This window comes from Strix uralensis, chromosome 13 (genome assembly GCF_047716275.1).
Source record: "Strix uralensis isolate ZFMK-TIS-50842 chromosome 13, bStrUra1, whole genome shotgun sequence".
Lineage (NCBI taxonomy): Eukaryota > Metazoa > Chordata > Aves > Strigiformes > Strigidae > Strix > Strix uralensis.
Genome location: NC_133984.1, coordinates 18,067,266 through 18,091,889, shown reverse-complemented (window position 1 = coordinate 18,091,889; position 24,624 = coordinate 18,067,266). Strand labels below are relative to the sequence as shown.

The 24,624-nt window shown below is 36.5% G+C and overlaps 1 protein-coding gene across 4 annotated transcripts in view; it reads right to left on the bottom strand.

Annotated features, from left to right (window-relative positions):
* The window catches only part of TENM1 (teneurin transmembrane protein 1), a 348,074-nt gene that overhangs the window by 158,142 nt on the left and 165,308 nt on the right, over positions 1-24,624 (bottom strand). For all 4 annotated transcript variants that reach the window (XM_074882528.1, XM_074882531.1, XM_074882530.1 and 1 more), the window contains one exon: positions 5,642-5,882. In XM_074882528.1, the coding sequence (XP_074738629.1) occupies positions 5,642-5,882 (241 nt within the window). The remainder of the gene's footprint in view (positions 1-5,641; positions 5,883-24,624) is intronic.

The following is a 24,624-nucleotide window of genomic DNA, read 5'->3' as shown; positions in this document are numbered from 1 at the left end:
ACAAATACTATCTCACTGTTCCAAGGAAGCCCACATCAGAGCTTCTCCCAAATTAAAAATACAGTGGACTATACGAACAATTTAAATCGCCTTATTGTCCTTAGTGACTGAATCTCAAATTATTCAGAAGAAGGACCCTCAAGTGCCATTGCTGCTGACATGAAAATTGTACTTCATTGTAGCTGACAAAATGTTTATATTTTTATTTCCATAAAAGATGCTTTCATTCTCGCATTATTAAATTTAGGGTCATATTTACAGCTTTTATTTTAAGTTCATGGTCATATTTACAGTTTTCAATTTATCTTTTACAATTCAGAACTCTTAAATATTTTTAGATCTTTTCTGCTGTGCAGGAAAAACACATGGGACTTGGACTGAATTTAAAACCCTTGCCATGTGTCTGTTTTTAATATGGTCAGCCTCTCTATAAGTTAGATTTATTGTTTAATTAGGTAGAAAATGACAAAATACAAGTGAAATGTCATAATAGTAAATACTGACCAAATGATTTGAAGGAAAGATCATAAACAAAGCCCTCCTCTGCATTTATTCTTGGAATAATCACAAGTCTGGTCATTTAACTCAGGAGTAGGCTCCATTCGCAAACAAGTTCCTAATGAATTGCATTGCTCAAATAGTAATTGTGTCCCTGCTTGGTGGTTTATGATCATTAACACCTGTGTGCCTTGGGAGCTGTAAAAACCATTCTGTTTGCTATGGAAACCTTGAACTGGGAAAGAGGAAGGCACAAAAGTGCTTTCTGTATCTCTGCACTGGGGGCAAGATTCACAAGGTGCTCAAATGAAGAGACCAAGGAGAAAGAACAAACCTTCCAAGAGCTCACACTGAACCCTGTGAGGGTGTATTTATATATGCATTTTTCTTTCATTATTTCTGCTTTTAGCACTACTCCAGCTTAAACAGAAAGCGAGTATGTACAGGTTTCTGTGATTTGAAAGGCTATCAATGTAGTTTTTGAAAAGCACAAATAATTATGAGCTTGATTAAAAAAGAACGAGGGAGAACCATAGTACAGGATAAATCTCTTGATAAGTGACAGTTGTCAAGATCTCCCCTATACTAAATGGAATTATGAGCAAGATGATATTTTTGGGAAAAAATCCATCCAGATAGTCTTCAATGTGCACCTCAGATAACTACATAATATAGAAAGGAATGACTTCATCTATATGATGAGCTGAATAAACTTCTCAAACTCCAAACTCTCAAAGTTTTTAAGTGTACAGAGTCATAGTCAAACTTTAGGGCTCTGAAATATTGCTGAATAGTAACTAAAAATCGTAACTGCCTTGAACCCCAAATACTTCTCTTATTATTCTAGTACTTAAAAGTTTTATATAAATTAATGATAATTGAACCTCAGGTTCATGGTCTGGTACCTCACTGTTCCCTTAGAGGAGCTATTACCATGGTGATAAGATTGCTTAAATTAAGCTGTCTTCTTCCACAGTACTTGGCTCATCGCCAGTGCAGTGAAGGGAGATTTCAGTCCATTCAGCACAGCATTAACCTTACTGCCAACACTGCTAAATGGGTTAGAGGAACTAGAAAGAAATTTGATTTAAAAAAGGAAGGAACAAGCAAATATGTAAAATACTGAAGCACAAAACAGGACTAAAAAAACCCATTTTGAAACAAAATAAAAATTCGGTAAGTTTTGATATTTAGACAGAAAAAAATGTTAATGCTTGGGTAATCTAAATGCAAAACTTTTCTCAAAACAAGCGTGTCCGATGGTTTATCCATGAGGACTGTAACAGACTATAGGGAGGATGAGAAATAATGTTAGGCAAAAATCCTTATTTAACATCTAGTTTTTTCTTCTTATTTGGGAAATTGACTGAAGTGGGAAAATGAATAGTAAACACCAGAAAAAAAAAACAAAACCCTAAAGACCAAAAAAGCAAGATATGGAAACAAATACTGAGTCAACTAACAGGGCATGAAGAAAATGAAAACACTCCTTTGAATTGTCAAGGTTTAATACATACTCCATAAAAAGTAGTAAGCTATCTTCAGATGGGGCTGTCTGAGATAATGACAATGTATTACACTGTAAATCATAAGATTTGAAACATTAGAGCAAAGTATCTATGAAACCTGAAAAAACAATTATTTGAGTGGAAGGAAGGGAATAGGCAATAGGTTGCAAGTACTTTCTTCTGGAAGAGAAGAAAAAAATCAATTTATGTAAGAGCCCAATAACATTAGCCTAAAAAAGAGAATCAGTGTTTCCTGTCTTTTTATGTGGTGTGAGAGATCCTTGCAGCCTTTTTCTGGCAATACTTACAAATTATTTTTCTGTGTGACAATGAAATTACTGCAAATTCATAAGTCATTTTAAGAATGAATATGTTTTTTTTCAAAACTATGTGTGCATGCATACAGATAGAGCCTGCATTTGCATTTACAGGCACATTACAGCACTGAAGGCTGTAGCACAGTCAGTTGGCAGTTTGAGCTGTTACACCTCCTACAGGTACAGCTCCACTTCTTCATCAATTCTTCATCAACAGCTATTCTATGACATGTCCTCTCAAGTTTTGAAGGTGTTCCTAATTCTTATTTTCATTTGGGTTGCTTATAATCAGAAGAGCTGCCCAAGTTAGAGAACTGGCCTTGGCGATGACATACCTCTACACTATTTTTCGCTTTGCCAAAAGCTCGTATGAACCTGAACAAGTCATTTCACCCTTCCAAGTCAGTCTCATTAAACAGTTGGGCTAGTATGCTGGGTCTTGACAAAACTGTTTTGCAGATTGGTCCATGCATGTAACACTTCTAGGTGATGCACAAAACAGTATTTCTGATTTGCCCTTTTCTATAAAAATATAACAAAGTTCTACTCTACAAAAAACCTTTCAGAACACATACCTCAGTATACATCTTTACTCCAGCATTTTGCGGTCTAATCTAGGGTTTCAAATTCTAGTTACATGTTTAATCAGAGTATTGCAAACATTTTCAGAACTGCAGAATTTTCTTTTACATAAATATGGGATGTTATCATTATGAGCAGACTCATAAACTTGCTTCATTTCTGACTGTCCAGAGTGAACAGGATTTAGTCACATGATTAGTTCTAGGAAATCTTTTCCTGTCTGAAAATTCTCTAATATTACATGGCTGTAGATAAACCATGCAAACACCTGTGCTGTTTATGGATTAACAGGAGATACAGTTGGAAGAAATGCTGAACACGTGCATTCTGATTTTTGCCTAGTTATTACAGCAGGGAATACATTACTAAGTCTTCTTTTTGACTGCAGATGTTCCAAATTAAAAAAAAAAAAAACCCACAACACAAAAGCACCTGCTTAGACATATTAGGTATGTACATATTTGGTAATCTGGTGGTACTAAAAAGATTTAACATGGAAGCACAGCTGCCATTGACATGTCTCCTTTTATTTTGTAGGACTATTTTTAAGGGGCAGCTAACCATTAATGGAGAAGGAAAGCAAGAGAATCCAGATATTAGGCCAAAGTATGTGTTCAATTCTAGCTGAATCATTCCCTGTTAAAGAAAAAACAAGCTGCAAGCCCTTCTTTTTCTCTAAGGCTGTGTTATGTACTATAGACTTCTGGGAAGTGGTGATACAAATGTTTTTTATTACAATGTTCCCCTGCTATATCACTTGTCTGCACATAAACTGCAGATACATCTTGGCAAACAGTCTCACAGATTCTACTTTCAGATTATATAGCCTTTCAGCCAGCTTTGTGAGAGGCTGCAGCTAGCTACCGGAGGGTGCATGAAATCAGCTGAAACAACCACTGAAGGGTAGGAATGTGGAAAATTCCCAGACTCTGTGAATCGCAAGCGTGTAGCCCACAGTATGTTTTCCAGTCTGAATTCCTAATCCACTGCACAGCCCTTTAGTCAGTATCCAATTATATAGTTATAGATATAACGATATATCTATGTATTTGTCCTTTACGAGAAGTTTCAAATTTGCAAAAATAGTAAGAAACCAGAAAAATTAAACTGAACTCAAAAAAGACTTAAAATTGTGAAGTATTTTCCCCAGTGAGGTCTGACGAGAATATAGTGAACAGGGATGCAGAAAGGCTAAACAAGATCTACCCAACTGTTAACTGGAGACAACCAATAGATACTTAACGGGTACGGAATGCCCAAGGATCAGTCTCATATGCAGCAGAAGGTATGTATATATAAGCTTGTTACACCAGAAATGACAGAGATTTATCTTTTTATAAAGATTATGTAAACAGAAGCTTCCAGCTCTCGAAGGCCTATTTGAAATAAAATTTTGTTTATGTTCAATTTTGGAGAAAAGTTTCTATCCTCCTTGATTCTTTTTGCGATTTGTCCTTAAGACAAATCAGGAAAGTTTTATTTCAGAATGCATCATCTTAGTCTTCAATCCCAAATTAATAGCCTTTCAGAGAAGAAAACCTTTGACACTTCTGATTAGCAGCAGTTAAGTGTTTAAAGATGTATACTAAAATTAAGTTTTGTAATAAAATAAAAACAACCTTCTTATAAAAGAACAAAATTCAGATTTCAATGAGCAATTGTGATAACTGGCTCTTAGACATACATGTATTAAAAAGAAAATATTTCCATGCATAATACCTTCTATTCTCTGGATTAGATTAGTTGGATGTCAGACATTCATCTGTTTCACCAAACACAACTTTCACAGAGTCATGAACTTTACACATTTTAAAATGTGAAAACCCAAAGGAAACCCTAGTCAAAACTACTTGGTGCTCTGTTCACAATGAAGAGGCAGAACGTTGTAGAAAATCAAGGGCTTGTTTTAAGCATCAAGTCAGCAAACACAGCTGTAGTTAAAAGCCACCAAATTAGCTAATACTTATCAGGAACAAAAAAGCTTACCATAGTAAAAAAGTCAGAGGAAACTGTGCATTTACCTCTGTGGCAGAACTCTGGGTACTGAAACACAGGTTTGCTGAATACAGAATATATCTGTTTTCAATTATTTTTCAGAGTAGGTTATTCATGTAAATTGTGAATGATCCTGGAGTTGAACCCTCCCTTCCCCAGCTCCCAGAGGTAAGGCTCTCCATGCTCAATACCTGCTTTGGGCCTGTACCATTTCTCCATTACCAAATGATTATCAAATTATATTCTTTGTGTATATATGCAATAAAGTGTTTAAATACACATTGAGGAAAATATTATTTTAGTATTATTTCCTTTATCTTTTCTTATCCACAGGAAAGCTACAGCCTGAATACTGACTCCTGAAGTGCAAGAGTACACTGATTAAACAAAACTTCCATTTGACCCTGGGAGAATGTGGAGGGTGACACAAGTACACAAGCACACATCCTGACTGCACACAGCTCTAAAACACCTATGTAATCTACACACCTTATGGAAATCAATGTCTTCCAAAACTTTGCAAAACATGTGCTTTTATGAGCATTAATGATGTAGATGAATCAAGCAAACAAGGCCTCACATGACTACATGACATGGCCTTATATCAAAATGCACCGGGATGTCCTGAACAACAAACCTGTAATTCCCCATCACCATCTCATGTCAACGTCAGGCCTCCTGCCCATCTTTTTGTTTTTTTTAACATTTGAGATATGCGGTGTACAACAGGTTGGACTGTACCTAGTTTCCAGCGGGATGTTGCTGTTCAAGACCCAGCTGTTATGGAGATGCACTGAATCTTGCGTACTGGTGGGAGGAGTTGGGGCAGCAGGACTGGGCTGGCTGCGGGTGGTCATTGATCTTCTCTGAAGAGAATCAGCTGTTGGAGGCGGCTTTCTGGCACAGGTGCATGCATGCGGTGGTGGAGGAGGCGGCGGGAGGGGTCTGAAGGTGAACTGGTTATGTGGGCTACCTGGCATATCTGAAACAACAAAGAAAAGGCAAAGAAACCCACAGAGGGTTATTATTTTAAAAAGATCAAGACAGCATGATATAATAGTTATTGGGATTAAAGCATTGTGATTATCACGTTGTTAACCCAGTTGCCTGTAAAACATTGTTGTAACGTGAAATAATTTAAAATATAATAGTCTACTGAAATGGAGAGTATCAGATACGGACATCCAGCACTGTAATTCAGTAGTTCAACAAAAAACAACAAAGAAAAAAAAAGATATAACATTCACTTGATTTGTTGTAGGACTTTTTTGGGGAGGAGGGTAAAGAACAAATAAATCAAGCTGACACTGAATTGCAGCATAGACACCAACTGACTTCATGAGGTATAATTCTCATTTAAGAACATCTGTGAAAGAAATAGACACGGTATAAGAATTAGTCTTGCACTTCAACTCAAGAGAGAAAATAATTGAATAATTCCTAACACCTAACGAACACCTTTCACAAAACAAGATTAACACATTTTTGCAAGTCTGTTACTACATTTGTTAAGTGAGACCTGAGAAAAGGCCCTCTTAAAGACTGCCTGAATCACTGATGATCCAGCTACCCAGAGAAAAGGTTTCATGGCAGCTAAAAGCAGATGAGCTGGCAAGGAGCTCACAGCCACGGGACCAGGCTGTGAAGGAGACGGAGTGAGAGCCGTGTGTGGTGGGTACCTGTGCTGCCGCTGCCCCCGAGCACCCGAGAGGGGTGCTGGAACGGCAGGGTCCTGCCCTGTGCTAGCACTGCTACATGGCTTTAAGGTGGCTCAGCCTGTGCCAGTGAGCTAGAATCCTGCAAAAGGCAACAAAGATACAAATATGGTGTAACGGTACTTTTAAGGCAATTAAATCTTGTCTTCTCTACTTCCCACAAGAGTCTCCAAAGCCTCTCAGTACAGCAAGAAACACAGCTATGGAGAATTGAAACAAGAAATTCCTTTTTAAAGGAACAATAACAAATACTTTGCAAAGAAGTTGCTGATAAAAATTGCTGCCAGATTGGGTGAACTGTGAAGCTATTAACCTGAAACTCTTCCAACTAATTTACCTCAGTGTCTAACATGGCTTTGTCCTATTTCTATACTCAACCTCACTCTCCCTTTTACCTTAGCAGACGTCCAGTTTAATTTGCACAAAACCAGCTGGTGTGGAGCTCTGATGAACCTGCAAAAATTCCCTGCAAGGAACTGTTGTTGCCAGCCATTTATAACACATGCTTTCTTTAAATTATGACATGATGTGTCTTCAAGGTGAAAGATGAAAGCATGCCCCTTCCCTTCTTGGAATGGCTGGTGGAAAAGAGGCACTTTTTTCTCTGTGACAGTCACAATTTACCCCAACTGGAGAAACAAGGTTGTTTAGTGCTCCACATAAGCTTTTCTATGCTGTGGTAAGCAAAGCTGTCATGGATTTGGCCCAGTCTTAATCCTTTTAATTTCATTGATCTTTTATCAAGGCAGCATTCTTACAGTTGCATTAAGGTTTACGCTGTAACATTAGTTTGCATATACCAGAAAAGCATTTCTAAGCATGTTAGAGAATTGGAGACCTCAGTAAATTAAATCACTGGAGTCAACAGTCCAGAGCTCTGAAATAATCTGCTAAGGCACTGTCATATAATAATTAATCTCAGTAAATCCTGTTTCCTGCTATTTTAGAATTCAAAGCTACCCAAATTTTGGATATAATATTTGATGTCCAGCATCCTCAAGTATCTGATCAATGACATTCACTTACTTAGTGGTATCAATCTTAAATCCACTCTATAGAAAATTTGCAGGATTATTATACATCCCATGATTTGCATGACAAGCCATTTTAATGGTTGTGCCACTGTCCTGTTAGAAAATTGCTGATCTTTGCCAGGACATGCAGTTAGACTCTACATCAAAAGCTATGCAGTAAATGCCAAGCGGCCAAGGTGACTGCTTCTCTAGCTAAATGGGAAAAAAACTGTATAATCTATATGGCAACCTATCCTTTAGTTCCCTTCTTCCTCTTTTACCTATACTGTCCGTATCCTGTCGATAGCATGCAATTATCTGACAAATAATTTAGTTTGCTCCATGCAATAGACTGGTTCTGCTTTGTGAACCATAAAGTATTTCTGGTTGTTGGGTATCTTATATATCCCCATGCAATTTATGACAATACATTAACACATTAGATTTCCTGGGGGATTCCTTTTTAATTATCACACTTGTCACCCCTTCATTCAGCTACTGGCATCACAGAAAACCTCACATCAGATTCTGAAGTATTTTGATGATTTAAAGACAAGTCTTCTGCATCAGACCTTCAATTCAGTGAAGCACGGCAAATTCATTATGCTGAGAATCAGCCTGAGTTTCCAATTAGTTTTTACAGACTTTCTAATTTGGCAAAGTTATTTTTATTTTGCTTGAAACTAAGTCTACATCTCATTAACTTTATTTTTATAGCACAAAAAATGTTGCTTGGGATATAAAGCAGCATTATATCTAAATATGCCCACTTATGATTCTTCAGGACTCTCAATAAACAGTAGACTCTCTAAATAACTTAATGCAAAATCATTTAAATACCTAAAAAGTGATATGACACAAGATAATTTGTCTAAAACCAACAAGTTTCTAAATGTGTGGGAGTGATACAGAAATTATCTTAGCTATAAATTTTTATCCCGTTGCTATCCATAACAACTTCTGGTTTTATCTTTAATGGTTGCTAATAATGTTCAGATTTTAATTTTTTCTTACATCAAAAAGTCTATGTATGATATGCAAATACAGCATTATTTGTTTTCAATGTGTTCACTCACATGGTAGAAGTTTCCATTCATCTAGAAATGGAATTATAAAACATGATTTCAGCTCAAACTTTACATTTACAGTAATTTGTTTCAAACCAGTTTTTCATCTGAGGAGCATCCAAGCCAGAAGAGATGCTCTTGGCTCTCACTATTACCCTTCTCATCTGCACTTGCATTTAGCCCATTTTTTTTACAGACACAAGAGGCTGTTCAGAAAATGTCTAAATTCTTTTCCCTGAGAATTCATTATTTTTAAATAGTTCTCTCATTTCAGCAGAGCACATCTAGAACTGTGATGTTTTCTGGAAAGAGCTATACAACACTCTGTTGCATATTGAATCTGCTTTATGTTACTCTAACTCGCACACTCCTCACGCACTCCACAAACTCCACTTAAACTTCTCCCCCCCCCCCCCCCCTTTTTTATTTTTAGGGTTTTTGTTTTCATTCTTCAATAATGATGTTAATTTGTTTACTTTTTCTGTTTTGAGATACTTCCCAGACTCCATGCACTCACTCCAAAAGAGGAACTGCTGTGTTGATGCTAGTTATAAACAAGAAAAACTTTCCTTGTAATTCTGCTAGTTTGAAGGATTTCTACCTGCTCTCCTTTCATCGAAGTATGAAGAGAGGAGTTCTGCTTCTGTCCTGATATGTTGTTTCTTCTTTGGTTCTGACACATTCTTTTGGATGGCCCTTGAGCAATATTAAACACACGCTGCTCCACGGCAGTTGTATACTGCAGCTACGGAGCACAGACCTCAACAGCTCCTCTTCAGCTGCTGAGTTCTGCTACTACTGCCTTTTCCTTCAGGAGATACAATAATTCAAATCTTGCTTTTTTACTAGGCCTCTGCTTTTCAGAAAGTGGAAAGTTAGTTAACTTAGACACTTCCCTTACTCTGCCATGTTGGTTGAGTTCTGCTATTCTGCTCAAAAATTATTGGAGGCACAGATCAATGGGCAAGAGCAGCATTAACATAAACTCATTTTTCCTAAGAGTCAGGCTAAAATGCCTTTGAAATCATAAACACGTAGCTGAATTGCTTTAAAGATGGACAAACATGAAAAAAGCAGCTTTATCAACTAGTTAGCACCTGATTAAAAATTAGTTTTGAAAATAAGCCAGGCCTTTGTTGAGGCATTTTCCTAACGGTTTTGAAGTACATTTTACAACACTTTTTGGATCCACATAGAAAGAAGGGGTAATTGAACTGTTTTATCATCTACTGACAAGACTACAATAGCCTCTATCGTTACTAAGTGAAGTATATCAGAGAGAATATATTAAAAAGTAATGAAGCTTAAAAGGTTTGCATCTAACCTGTAGTACTTCTGAAATATTTTAATTTTTTCAGTTCCTAAATTCATTATTTATTGGTATGTTCGTATTTTATTTGTTTTTTTTAACGAGACATGTCTCAGCTGGATATGAATTAGCTTGCATTCCATTCTTTAATGAACGAAATAGCAACATATGTTCAGTTTAGTTTAGTTTATTTAAAAGTTCTATAAGTACACTACTGCTCAGGTACAAACCAATATGTAATTTTTTTCTCAAGCAGAGATGAAGGAGCATAATGGGCACTGATGAACTGGAAAAGATTCAGTGCAGGGAAGACAGAATCTGAATGCTTAAGATTAGGGCTAAAAAGCATAGAATTCTTATTTTAAAATTCTAAATTGCTCTTTTTCTATGTATGCACCAATGACCTTACTAAGCCCCTAATTATTTGTGGCCTACCTCTGAATTCCTTTCATTTTTCTGTCACATACTTTAAGATGAATATAAAAATAAAATTGTGTATGAAATTGCTCTATTGATTTATATTATGTTTCAATAATCTCTTCTACACTTCCTCCTTCTGCTGTAGCTCAACATTTAGTTGGCCTACCTCACTTGCAAAATCCTTTGTTGTGAGCACTTTGTCAGATCATTAGGATATAAAAGTATCTAACCAGTACTTTTAATAGCAGTTTACCTTTAGATTATTGTTTTGCTGTATATAACTTTTTTCCTCAGCCTTACTACGCAGTAAATCTTACAGAATATAAAATATCAAACATCTCTAAAGAATTCTACAAACCTTATCGTTTTAGACAAAATAAAGTTTATAATGTAATGAAGGCTTATAAACTAAAGGTCATAGGGACTCATAGTTTACATATGAAGTAAAAGAGATTTAGAGACCTCCACAGACCAATCTGCTTCCCACCACAGCCCACTGACTCACACCCACGGTGCTCTGAGCTCACCCCTGCGGCAGCAGAACTTCCTTGCTGGGCAGGTTGGGATGGCCCAGAACAGACCGAGGGAGGGAGGGACCAAGGATCATCAAGGGCGTCTCAGCTCTTTATTTATCAGTAGGGGCATGCCCTCAAATAGCCAAGTATATAATTTTATACCATAATGACACTCTAAGAGTAGAGTAAATCCTACATATCATTATTGAGGCTGTGCTGAAAACACAGCACTTCACTTCCAGAGAAACATTAACAGAACTTACGCCATGTATTTTGAATGGTGTCAATGAGCATAAAATACAGCTGGATTTACATTATAATAACGTAATGATGTCAAAGAAATTATGTATAATACTTAAACACTCAGTCCAATGTGTTCATATGGATCCCATTATATGTTTCCTTTATGTTCTCAGTATCACATATGTTCAATTCTCTTGAATCCCTTACAAGTATATACGTGCACACGGTAACAGCTTCTAACTCGTCATTTGTGGATCATTGTAACAGAAAGAGATGTGGTAAATTAAGAATTCTAATAATTTCCTGATGCTAACAGAAACTTATTTCTCCTTCAGCATTTCCAAGTTTAGCCATATTTAAAAGTGAAATACGATGGCAATTCAACTCTTTTTAAAACACAAGTAACGTTTACATTGAATGTTGTATGGTCTAAGTGAAAAAAAAAATCTATTCTGCATATAAGCTACAAGGACAGTAAGGACTTTGTATGATGACTGCACAGCAATTCTATTTCTATTTTTACATTAAAAGTCAAAACCGGTACTGTAAGATTGAAGTGACTACATTTTGTAAACACCCATAATGGACCTCATTGTAGGAAACTTTACAAAAACCTAACTACCCAGTTTTGAACACCAGAGTAAAAAGGAACAATGGGAGCATCACCAGCAGGTCTCTCTTTAAAACACTGTTGCTTTAACAGAAGTGTATGTTTTACATTTCTTTAATTCTGTTTAATACAATCTCTTGTGAAATAGTGCTAAATTCAGCTAAAATTTATTTAGGTAGACTAATATGAGCCTGGGTTTTTCCTATTATTTTAATTTACATTTTTTGTCAATTTCTAACAAACAAATGCTGGATTACCTAACATCTACTAGAAAATCTTCACAAATCAAATCGTATAAATTGAGTTTATTACCTGCATGTGACACTGATATTAAGTATCAATGCCTTAAAATTTCTACTAATAGAGAGCATTAGGAATCTGCATTAGCAGGACTTTTGTATTCACCAGTAATACCTCATTACTGTTGGATGTCAGGATGGTAACACTGCTGGGCTGTATCTCTAGTAAAACATCAATTAGTGACATGATAAAAGTGAAAAAAATACTGGATATCTCATAGTGTTTTGGAAAATAAATCAGAAATGTCTCAAAAGTGTCTCCGCAAACAAACTGTTTCTTGACTCAGCTGCAGGAAGATGTGGGAGAATTTTTCAGGCGAAAGAACAGAGACTAGAGGCCATTAGGGAAGGAAAGGCAGTGATTTATCCCTACGGAATATCACATGGCCACCCTTTCCAACTTTGCTGATAGGATGCATTCAATAATATTCTGCCTTTCAAGATTCAAAAAATTCTAGCATCTGTCGCCTTTGCACTGTACACTTGTCAATTTTACTTTGTAAAATCCTTGAAATAAGAATTTTTAGGTGTCCGTGGGGGAGTGTTCTTGCTTTTTCTGATGATAGAAATGTTAATATACTCAAACCAAAAGAAGGGCTTGTGGGCCCAAAGCTATCTATTTTTTTTCTCCAGCTCTATCAGCTGATGCAATGAAAGACATTACCTTTCCTGACAAACTTTGCCTCACTTAGAGGCACTTATATTTGTAGACCATTAGAGCAACAGCAGCACTACTCCTCCTTAATTAACTCCATCACTCAGTGTTTTAACTTGGGAGCCTGATTGCTGAAGTAGAATAATTTTGGACATAAACACCACACTATAAGATGCCACTCTCTGTGCTGTAGTTTGTAACCAGAAATGAGTTTCAGGTTATAACACTGTGCACTGTGGATAAGATGCAAGTTTTAAATGTTATCATGCAGAAGCACCTGACAATATAAACACGCTGATGCGTGTTCATATAAAATAAACATTGCCACAGGGGACTGAAGAGCTAGAGCTCCTGAGATGCTTTTATTCTGCTGAACTGTCTGAATTATAGCTTTGTTCTGTACTACTTTTTCATATAGCTGTTAAATACTAATGTGCTCTATGTATAATATTTATGTGAAACACATTATTCCATTTATGTGAAATGCTCACATTTATGTCAATTAATATGACAAATTCAAAATGAAAATATCCTAACTCACTCATCCGTCAGATTCTCTCAAATACCCATCCAGTTGAAACAGGGCTTTTCTTCAATCACTACAGTCTGTTCCAACACAAGGCAGGTTCGTTGGTGGTTGAGTCACAGAGGTCAAGGACAAATCGTGCAGGGAGAATAAAAGCAGCACTCCAATTATGACAGAGACTGGGGGAACAGCCTAAACAACCAGCTCAGGCTTCCAGTGGTTTGTTTAGCAGACCAAACAGCTGCTGGTACAATTAACATCACACAGAATTCAAAGGATAGAAGCGGAGACTGACAGCTCCCAGCTAGCTTAAAGATGATATTTTCAGGAGAATGCGTAATTCCTGCCATTACTTAAAAGTGGTGGGTTCAGTCAATATCACGAGTTGTAACTTCTACCAGTGGCAACTCACAGGGGACAGTACAATCACTATTCTAAAACTCCGAACAAAGTGGGAGAGATTATAGCTTACAGAGTAAGCCTATCATCCAGGTTTACAAAAGCCAGGCAGTTACAAGTGGCCTGGCAGCAAATTTTGATGACCTTAGAGGTGAACAGATTTTGATTAAAGAGCAGTTTATGATTGCTAAAATAAGTTGCAAGCAGCCACGGCTGTAAAAATTAATGTTTCCCCAGTTATTGATGGTTTTCGGCAGAGTGATATATATTCAAGGTTTGGCCTTTGTGTCATTAAATTCATTAGCTGTGAGGGCTTTCTAAAAGGCATCTATGGGTAATGAAATTAGCAAATATAAATCATACTGAAATACGCAGTGTATTTATATTTAGCCTAGTAGTTCAGTGGAAATATTGTGAATATGGACATATTAAGCCACTTTGTCACCAACATCTCTACAGCGGATGATAACCTTCCCTGTCTGCCTCTTGCCTGCTTCATCTGTGTTCCTGTAACTTTGCACCACTTACAGGAAAAAAAGATTGCTTGAGGCTGTGCCCTGTTATATACCCAAATAATGTAAAACCCTGCAGCATTTGAGTTCACTGCACTGTGATGGCTGAGGCAAAGACTCTTCCGTTTTAGTGCTTGCCTTCTCAAGGCTGCGGACAGTGACACAAGTCCTACACCAGTTGACTAAAGTACAGAATTCTGTTCAACTTAAAGCCCAGCCACAAGAGGTATCAGTTTAAAAAATTTAAATTTAAAAATTTAAAAAATTCATATTTTTGTAAATATAAAATATTCTGTGGCTCTACAGAAATACAAAAAGTAAATAAGCCCTAAGTCATGGTTAAATCTGCCAGCTACATCAAGACCCAAACTCAAGCCCTGATGAGCATGTTCATGCACATTCCTGAAATTACTGGGGGCAAGATCCCAAGCATATCTCCTATCTCTCTGAGCTCAGACAGAGCTAGTGCTCTGTTGACAGCACTGCAAACTTACTCCAAGTTTACTCCAAGGCAGAAGTGTCTGAACTTTCTGGCTTCAAGGATGAATCACCCTCCAGTTTCTCCCAGCTGGATACACAAAGGTTTTGCACTCCAGATTATCATGACAAATCCAGACATCCAGCATGTCTTCTGACACTATGTTGCAAAGCATAATTCAAAATGCTAGATCCATTTTCACAATCAATACCATGTACAGATGTAGAAGCTTGAAGCTCTTCTGGATCATTCAGTAATTGTCTCTACCCCCATATATTTACTTCATTTTTAAGACAATCCTTTTAGAAAGATATTAATGAGGGAACACCAGGAGAAGTATAGACTTGTTTATGTTCATAATATTCTGAAGAACATGTTTATAGCTTATATAGGAAAATTAAGGTCTCTGTTCTATTCAATAAAACAATATTCAATATGTTTTTATTATGGATTCCACCTTCACATTAAATTGTTTGATATGAGCATCTTCACATATATTTCCAGTGACTGTTATACAATTATAGGGAGTATTAAAAAAATAATTCATTTATCTGTGGTTATATAGTAACTTGTGGAGGAGCAGAAAAAGCTGTCAAATGTATCCATAATATGTAAACATATGAGGAATTTAACTGTGGCTCTATATGCATATCTATCTCAAATGCATCAAAATAATACTAATGCAGTAATGTTTTAGAAATAAATACTAAGAAATATTTTTCTTGACAGAAGACTTTGCAACTAGATTTTGTGTAAACACTGTATCCAGTTAAACAGACTACAAAGTCTGTAGGAGTACTGCTTACGTCACATTCAGCTGGAGGATACAGAGGAGCACAATGCATGGTCATCACACTGATATAAGCTAAAAATTACTTTACGCCATATCATGCCATTGGGGTTTTTTAAGTAGATTTGGGTATTCTGTAGAAAAGTTGACTTCTACACTGCTTCCCTGCCTTCCTGGGGAAGAGGTGTAGTGGTGCAGTGATGGTCCAGGGGGACCGTAGCAGTGCTGGGGCCATCTGGGTGTCTTTCCTCTACAGGAGTAGAGAAGTAGAGGACAGCTTGCTCAAAGTCAGCTGTTCAGAACAGACATCCCTCAACCTACAAAGTTCAACCAGAATTCACCATAAACCACTGAGTTACATCTGATTATAAATCTGTATCCCCTGTACTGGCTCTGTAGAAATGATTTCTACTGTATTCTCTGAGATTTAATTTTAAATTGATTCTTTTTTCTCTGTAGACTGTATGGGATAGCAGAGTTGTTTGTTGATACAATCTTCTGCTACCTATTTTGGATAATCAGAGAGAAAACTTTATACGGAAGCATGCTACCAACCAAGAAAATTAATGGCTTTTGGTGAAACCAATAAAGCTTTTATCTGGCTCTTCCTAAATGACTGCATATACATTCAAACTTGTTATATAAATTATGAATATGATCCATTACTCTTGCTGAAGTCAAGAGGAGACTTCATCTTAGGTTAGTTTTAAACACAGGTGATGAATTGACAAGCAGCGAGTATGTGTGCTTATTACTGGTCAAGAAATATTGTTGACAACTTTTTTTTTTTTTTTCAATCAAAGTACATGTGGCCCCGCCTCTCCTCTCCTCTGACCTATAAAATAATGTGCAATTAATACATAAATTACAGTAGGACATATTTTTCTCAACAATCTTACTAGTTCCCTGTTGGTCAGGGTAGAGAGCTCACAGGAAACCAGACAGTTTCCTTCAACTTCACTTATATCCTACTTCACAAACTTTAGTTGACGGATTTCGTAAAGAAGTGTTCTTTAAGACAAATTACAGTTTCAAAACATGTATTGTCCTTTTGAAGTTTTGCTTTAGAAGAGAAACAAATTTTTAAATAGAGAATTATTTCAAATTATCTTTTAATTCTCTATTTAAACAGAGAATTATTGTTTTAAAAAATGGAAACAATTTCTTTTTAAATCACGAAGAATGGTAACCTTAGCTGTAGGACAGTTAGCATCAATTTATTCTTGGTAACCCTTAGAAATACATGGTATTATTTAAGAAGGAGGTTGCGTATAATTGTCAGATAGCATGACAGAAAGCTATTTGTTACTCAACAAATGATTTTACATGATATCTAAATTAGACTGAATTAGTTAAAGGCTATACCTCAGCGTAGAATTAGATGACCGACTCCTGCCTTTTATCCCTAGAGGCAGTTAACAAGTTCCTGTCCCTCTCAACTTAATCCACAAATAAAAGAAATACTTCTACAAAAAGATCTATTCCTGCCATTGATGTTTGCTAACCTTTTATTTAGGAATGTTGACACTTCTCCTATAATACTGAGCTTGCTGGGAGGAAAGACAACAGTACATATGTAACTGATGATAAACAACAAATCAATTATTTTTTAAAGAAAGGAAAAACTCATGAAGGCAAAGACAAAATAACAACACAGAAGCAGCTAATGTAATAGCTGAAAATGAACATAACAGCCTAGGCACAAACCCACACTTTTCAAGTTAGTCTCTCTAACGCATTTTTAGGCATTTACAAGCAAGCATGTAGATTTTCTGAAGTACCAGTATGCTTCTACTACTTCACTAAACTGGGGGTTGTGGCCTGGTTCCTCAGAACTATTTAGGACTTTTACCTCCATTCCGCATTTTATTATTAGGAGCCCTGCGCTCTTAAACACCTTTGAAGATCTGAGCAGAGCATCTATCAAGTACCAATAGGGACACTTCTGCATAAACTGGTTCAGATAGTTAACTTCAGGCAGTGAGGTTTGACAAGCTTCCCTTGCTATTCTTGCTCAACTTGCAAAAGAAATCTAGTGCAATTCAAATTAACAAAGATTACATCATTTTACAGCATTAATAGGTTATAAAAGTTCTTTATGACTGTATCCTCAGTTTACCTCACAACACATTTTTAACGTGAATTTCACTCAAAGCTTATCTATATACAGTTATTTAAACTCATTGTAAATAAGACACGCATTTTTGAATATTACTAGAAATTACATCTATAAAATATCGAATAAAACCTTCAAAACAAATGCATAAAGAAGTATCAAGGGAAACATACTTTTTCATATGAATCTAACCAACAAAGTATTTTAATGAGTGCACATCTATTAAGAGAATTCTCAGGATAGTGTAATTATTATTCATTTTCTAGAATTGTTTCACCATGAAGCTTTATGCTACTATGGGGACTTTAATGTTTATGTTTTGTGACGGCTGCGTTGACTATTAAAAAGCAATTTGGCTGACATTTTAAGTCTTTTGTTGCCAGTTTTAATTGGATTGTTCACCAAGCATCAACTCCCCCGTTAACTGCAAAAATTACAGGCCAACGTCAGTTTATAGTAATGACTGTTTAATGATTTTATCCTGTCAGTATGCCAGCTTCATACGGATGCATGCATGATTAGTTTCATATCAAGACCTGTAATTAAATAATTGAAACATAAACAAAAGAGAATATCAAACAGCAACACATCCTTAATAAAGACTTGAAGATTTATCAAGATACTCATTCCAAACGAAACAATGATTAATATTTTGAGGTCACACAGTGCAAATGTTGGTGTTAAGGAAAAAAGTTCTCTGCACCTTTTGCTATACAAGAAATTTCCCTTTAAGTGATGCAAAGTTTGAGAGCTCACTGCAGTGAGTCTTTGCTTATCGTTCTTAGAACTGACTCAAAACTATTCAGTACTCATTATTAGCTATTTTTGTTTGCTTTCCAGACTAGGTAAAGCTGCTTTTATAATAATAATTATAAGATATAAAAATAATTAGACCTCAACTGAAACTTACAGTACTTACAATCAAAGAACAAGCCCACTAACTTCTCAGAAATTCAGATTCTTGAAAGAAAACCATTTATTCTTTGTTCAGCTCTGAATCCTATGCCAAACTCCTACATATTTCAGAATTTCAATTAGAGAAAAAAAAAGGCTTTTAGAAGATAACTCTTTGGAAGTGTGAAATACCCATGAAATAAAGACAGAAAAAAAGACTCACAAAGCAGGGCCAGCATTGTAAAGGCAGCGAGTGCCTCCTCATACTGCTCAAACCGAGTTCAAGGAAGCTGGGGGCTTCTTGGGGAATTTCATACCTTATGGCTTTGGCCATCCGACATGGATGGTAACTTTCTGTAGGCAGTTTTGAGAAGAACTTGCTATTTCACACATTCTGATACGTAGAAAGCCCAGGGAAAAAATTACTGACCAAGGGTTTTCACTGTCTTATTAACAGGCATATCTGCACTATAAAATTTGGAATAGGGTGTCTCTGTAAACTGAGCTGGTACGTTTATGGATTCCCATTAAAGATAGACCTCAAAGGTCAAATACCACACTTTATTGTGTTACGCATTCAGTAAGTATTCAGGCAAATTTCAGCAATTTATAGCAACTTAGAAGAACTTCCGTTCATCTGTTTTCAGGCTTGACTTTTATAGACTATAGTCACCTACTAAAAAATATTAACCTACTAGAAAGTCAATAGATTTTCAAGGTTGCTTCATTTTTATATACAAAAAGCTGTATGCCTTGCAGAATCATTCATTTTCCTTTTATTGCCAGGATGATGGCTTAAAACCTGTTCTGACCAAACTTTTGAGCAGATGTCTTTATTTGAAAGATTTAAGGGTAAATTTAGGACCCATCTCTTTTCCCAGTTACAACAGCATGATATGGGATTAACTCCATTGATTTCAATTATGTTATTCTGCCTTGGTTTGCTAGATGTAGCCACAGAAGCTAGAAGTCCAACTTTGATAGGGTATATCCATTTTGTATATATTTAGAAACAGCAAATTTGTCACTTCAAAATATCAGCTGTGGTACACCGCACGGTTCTGTTCAAGGAACGAGGTTAGAAAGGGATGAACCACTGAACCAGTAAAATACAGGTTGGCATAAACTTATTTCGAATCATAAAATAAGAAGGTCCAGCAGAGGTATGTGAATAGACCATACATCAGCAACATTCAACTATGTGAATAGTATGTGAGGAGACCATACATCAGCAGATGAAAATTCACATCGACAAATGCAAGGTACCTCAAATTGATTGCCAAGATCTAAATTAACTCCAAGTGCTCAGAAAATGGACCTGTGTATGTCTGTAAACAGCTCAATGAAAACCTCTTTTCTATGTACAACTTTACAGCATGGAAAATAAAGCAAAAAAGAAAGTAAAAAGGCATATAGTGTTAAATCATTACATACACATCTTGTGGCATACTTTGTTCCATTCTTGACACTTTTTTCCAGAACAATTTGGTAAAAATAGAAGGGATTTTACAAACAGGTGACTAGATTAGTGATGTGGAAAAACCACTATGTGAGGAGACACTAAACAAATTGTGTAGTTTAAAGAGAAGCAAGATGTAAATGATAGAGAAATAACATAATGAACTCAGTAGGTATGCAATTATTTACACTCACAATAAAAGTACAATGGATCACTAAATGAAACTGTTAGGAGAGAAATTTAAAACTGATAAAAGGGAATACTCTGGGGTGTTTTTTTCCTTTTTTTTTTTTTTTTTTTAACACCACATTTAATCTAGGAACCTGTTGCTACAAACTATTATTGAGATGAGGAGGTTGCAAATATTTTATTTATAAAATTTTATATAGATAATTATTCATCCACACAGAGTAAGCAGGCAATATACACACAAACATAAATGTATCTAAGTATAAAACCTACATATAAAAAGGAATATTTTTTATGTCTATAAGTGTATAATATACATATGTATATTTTAGACATACAAAAAATCTCCACTGAATTCAAATCCCAGTGGAAAGAATAAAAGTCAGACTGATAGTTGCTCAGTATATTTACACGGCTAAATTTTTATCATATTGAAGGATGTAATTTCACATACGTTAATATAACAGCACAGAGCAAAACTGCACTCGCTGCTTGCTTCCTGCTCCAGCCAGAGAACCTCAACCAAATTCCATCCGTTGGTGAATTTCTACCTATGTGATCAGGTCATATGGTTTAGTCAGAAGACATTTTGGGAAAACAAGATGAGTGTTCTTTACCCAACTGATGAAACATGTTTTAAGGCAATCCATTCTCACGGCTGAAAAAAAAGAATGGATCTGCCTTGAAGTCATGTACCACCAATAATGCAAAAACTAGAGATGAAATACTTGATTTGCAGATCTCTGAGTGAGCTAGGTAGTGACACTTAAATAGCAATTGGAAACTGACCACACACATGGAACCTACGAAACCACTTCCACAGGATTTATTGTCTAGAACAGAATAGTAATTCAAGCTTCCTTCTGATCCTCATCCTGATGTTTAAATTCTAATTTTGATGCTTACTTGCAGTCTTTTGAAATATGTGCCTGTTAGCAAATATTGTAAATGACTTCATACAGATTTTGTGAACAATACAAATGAGGCTACTGCACTTCAACCTGAATGATGCAATAACCAGGTAACAAAGTACCCTCTGCCGAACTCATCTCATGGTACTGAATAACAGAATAACCAAGGAAACTAGGGTAGAACAAATAGTTCTGTTCATATAGTTGTACTGTGCTTTATACACCTGCCTGCCTTTATTATGGAATATTCAGACTGAATGCAAACAAAGCAAATATATCAGGGAGGTGGAGGAAAGAGTTGGCAATAATACATGCTATAGTTACCTTTTAGTAAAGAGGATGGGCAGAATGGGTGAAGATCAGCAGGCAGTTTCAGCTTATTCAATTTCAAAATGACCTTTTAAAAGTAATTATTGGAACTGAGTTGTAGCATTCAGCTGAAATTGAACTCTTCAGAATTCCACACACTTACAGAGCAGAATTTGTGAAAGAAAAATGTATCATACGCATCAAAAAGGAGGGGGCCACTCAGACACAACTTTCCTCCTCCAGTTTGTTTTTTACAATCTTACATTGAAGAAAAAGGAACACACCACATACCTATCAAAATAAAGTATATCCTATTGTAGAAAAAATACATGGCTGAAAAATGTACAAGTAAACATGTCAATGAATCAGTTCCAACTGAAGAAAGAAGAACTGAGTATAAAGATATAATTGAAGACAGCTGTATGGTAGTTCATAGTCCAAATTCAGATGAAAATTTTGCCTAATACGGGAGGGAATATCAGATGCCTGCGGAGACACTCCCAGGCTCGTTTACAGCCTTTAGTGATCTCCAAAGCTCTAATTCTGTCCTGTGGATTAGACAGGAAAAAAAGAGGGATGGGAAGGATCTGCCATCAGCCTAGTTCTGCAGTGCATGTGCCAGCACCTATACTCGTTCTGCATGCTGCAAAGCAACTGCATTGCTCCCAAAGAGGCTGTGAAGAAAGAATTGGTACCAGGGCCTGGGACATCTGCCGAGCTAAAATTCATCTCGTGAATATCCTTGCAATTTGATAGCACAAATATTATTATATTGCTATATTATTTATATTAAAAACATTGCTGCACCCTACACATGACAGCGTAGCTAATTCAAACCCAACTTTTACTTCATGAGACTGAACTAAATGACCAAAACTGTAGTTAGACATTTATTGTATTGATCAGGCTCCAACATTAATACAAAGTAAAATGGCTTGGGAAATTTATCCATTTACTGATTAGTGATTTATCCCCTTCCAAATGATCTCCCAGTATGACAGCATCGTGTATGTTTGCACTCTTCATTGTGAAGCATTAGCTCCATTTCACATGCTATAAAGGCAGCACTAGAGTTACCATGCTTTACCTATACAAAACTAAACACTTCATGCTGCTTTCAAAATGACTTTATTGCCCTAAACCCTGTCCATCAAAACCCACAGCAACAGCAGCAAACTCCATGTCTACTCATAAAAGCCCCCCTTGGGCATTAGTCAAAGACAAAGCTGTTCTGTTAGGTTATATTAGTAGAGATTCCTTGAATGGCTGCTGTTAAAGTGAATAATATTGTCCATGTCATCACTGAATATGAAAAATCACATGAAAGATTCCCAACACAGATTTCATGAATTATAAGAAAATTCTACTCCCAGTAATACCACAAATTCCAGGCAGAGCAGGACTGCAGGCAGCTGCTACGTGGATATATAGAAGGCATGAGCACAAGTACATGTACCAAAACCTCTTAGGGGCAAACTCTTGTCACTGGAGCACAGACAATGCACTGAGGTGCTCCCTTCCCAAAATCAGGAAGGGAGATGCATAGATCAAGTGAGATGCTGTCTTATTTTCTTTCACATAAGCCAGGTGAACACAAGGGAACTGCTAAGCTCACTCTCTTGATGGGTACAGTAACACATCCCTTCTCTCTCAGTCTCTCCTGGTGCTTCAACTGGTGCAATGAAGCTCTTTATTTTCTGTCCCAAGTTCTTACTGTCAAGCAAAACTGAGCAATGAATGGGGATACAGTTCAGCTGAGAGCAGAATTTGATTTAATATTCCTATAACACTTTGAACATAAAAATGCACTATAGAAGTGCTAAGTCTTATCAAGCTTGGCAATAGTGAATGCAGGGTGACAGTTTCCTCACACTTCACAGTATGGCTCACCAGATCCAATGTATATAAGTATAACCATGCAATGCAGAGCACGCTTAAGGGTAGAAAAAAGAAGAAACACTTCTCCTAACAAATCTAGAAAGCCTGTCTTTATGGGTTTCATCTGAGCATGGGAGGCTCAACTTTATTTGCTCTGTCTGACACAGACATGGGACTTGAATCTTAGGCACTCACACCATACACCTACTACCTGAGACATGCCACTCTTAAAATGTAGTTGGCACAGGGATTTGAACTTCTGTCAGTCACATAACATAGGAGTGCCTGACCACTGTGCTACAGCACGCTGGTGTCTGTCTCTTTACTCCAATAAATATTTGAATATTTATATGCAGTGAAGTAGCTCGCAAGAGATTAGGAGAGAGAGTGAGAAACAGAGAATACTAATTGTGTACCAGGTGCGAGGGTATCATTTTCAATTCTCTCTTTCACCATTATTTGACTTTCCAGGCAAGTATCTTGACAACTGCCTTTCCTCTGTGAACCTCTTGCTCTGATGAGGAATTTCACCTCCAAACAGAGATCTCTTCTTCAGGGAAACGTCACTGGAATTGACACATTTCCTGAAATGTTTGGGTTTCAGCACACTTTCAAAGAAATGAGATTTTACATTTTAAAGTTCTACCATAGAGATACAGGCAAGACTTTAATGTGAGGTGTAAGTCACAGTGGCATATTTCTCTTTCACAGACGGTGGTAGAAATCTTAAGTTAGAGGAGCTTTTCTGACGAGGCACAGGGGGCTCCTGCGCGGCACTGGGCTCACGCCTGGGGCAGCACGCCTGCCCATATGAAAATGTTGGGAGTACTCTGGTCATTTATTTCTTTACATACCAAAGCCAAGGTAGACTAAATGTAGGCTAAATATAGCCAACAGGAGCTTCTTGTTGACTGCAGTAGGAACTAAGTAAAACATTGTGCGGAACTTTAAGTTCATTTAAAATACACAATTTACCAGTTTTTCTTCATATATAAGAGAAAGACTGTGAATTCTCAATGTAACCACACACCGCTGATGCTATAAAGACAGACTAATTCTACTATATAGCCCAATAAAAGACAAGATACCTGGTAATCTGCCTCTTTGTGAAACAGTACTTCTTCTCATCTCACAGAGGAGAGATAAGAGACAGCATGGAATGCTAAAAGGACAGCACTTTATTCCTTTGTTTGAAAATTTTCAATAGAGAGCATTTTAAAAAAAATAACTAAATGGGTCCTATTCAAATGCAGCCGAAAGAAAGCGGTGTCTAGTTCAGGCTGGGCACAGTGACCTGCCCTAGTTTGTATTTGAACAAAGGCATAAAAGGAAATGATAAATTTCCATTTTGTTATACAATATTTCATTAGGGAGCTAATTAAACAGGCTGTACTCAAATGCAGCATATAAACAATAT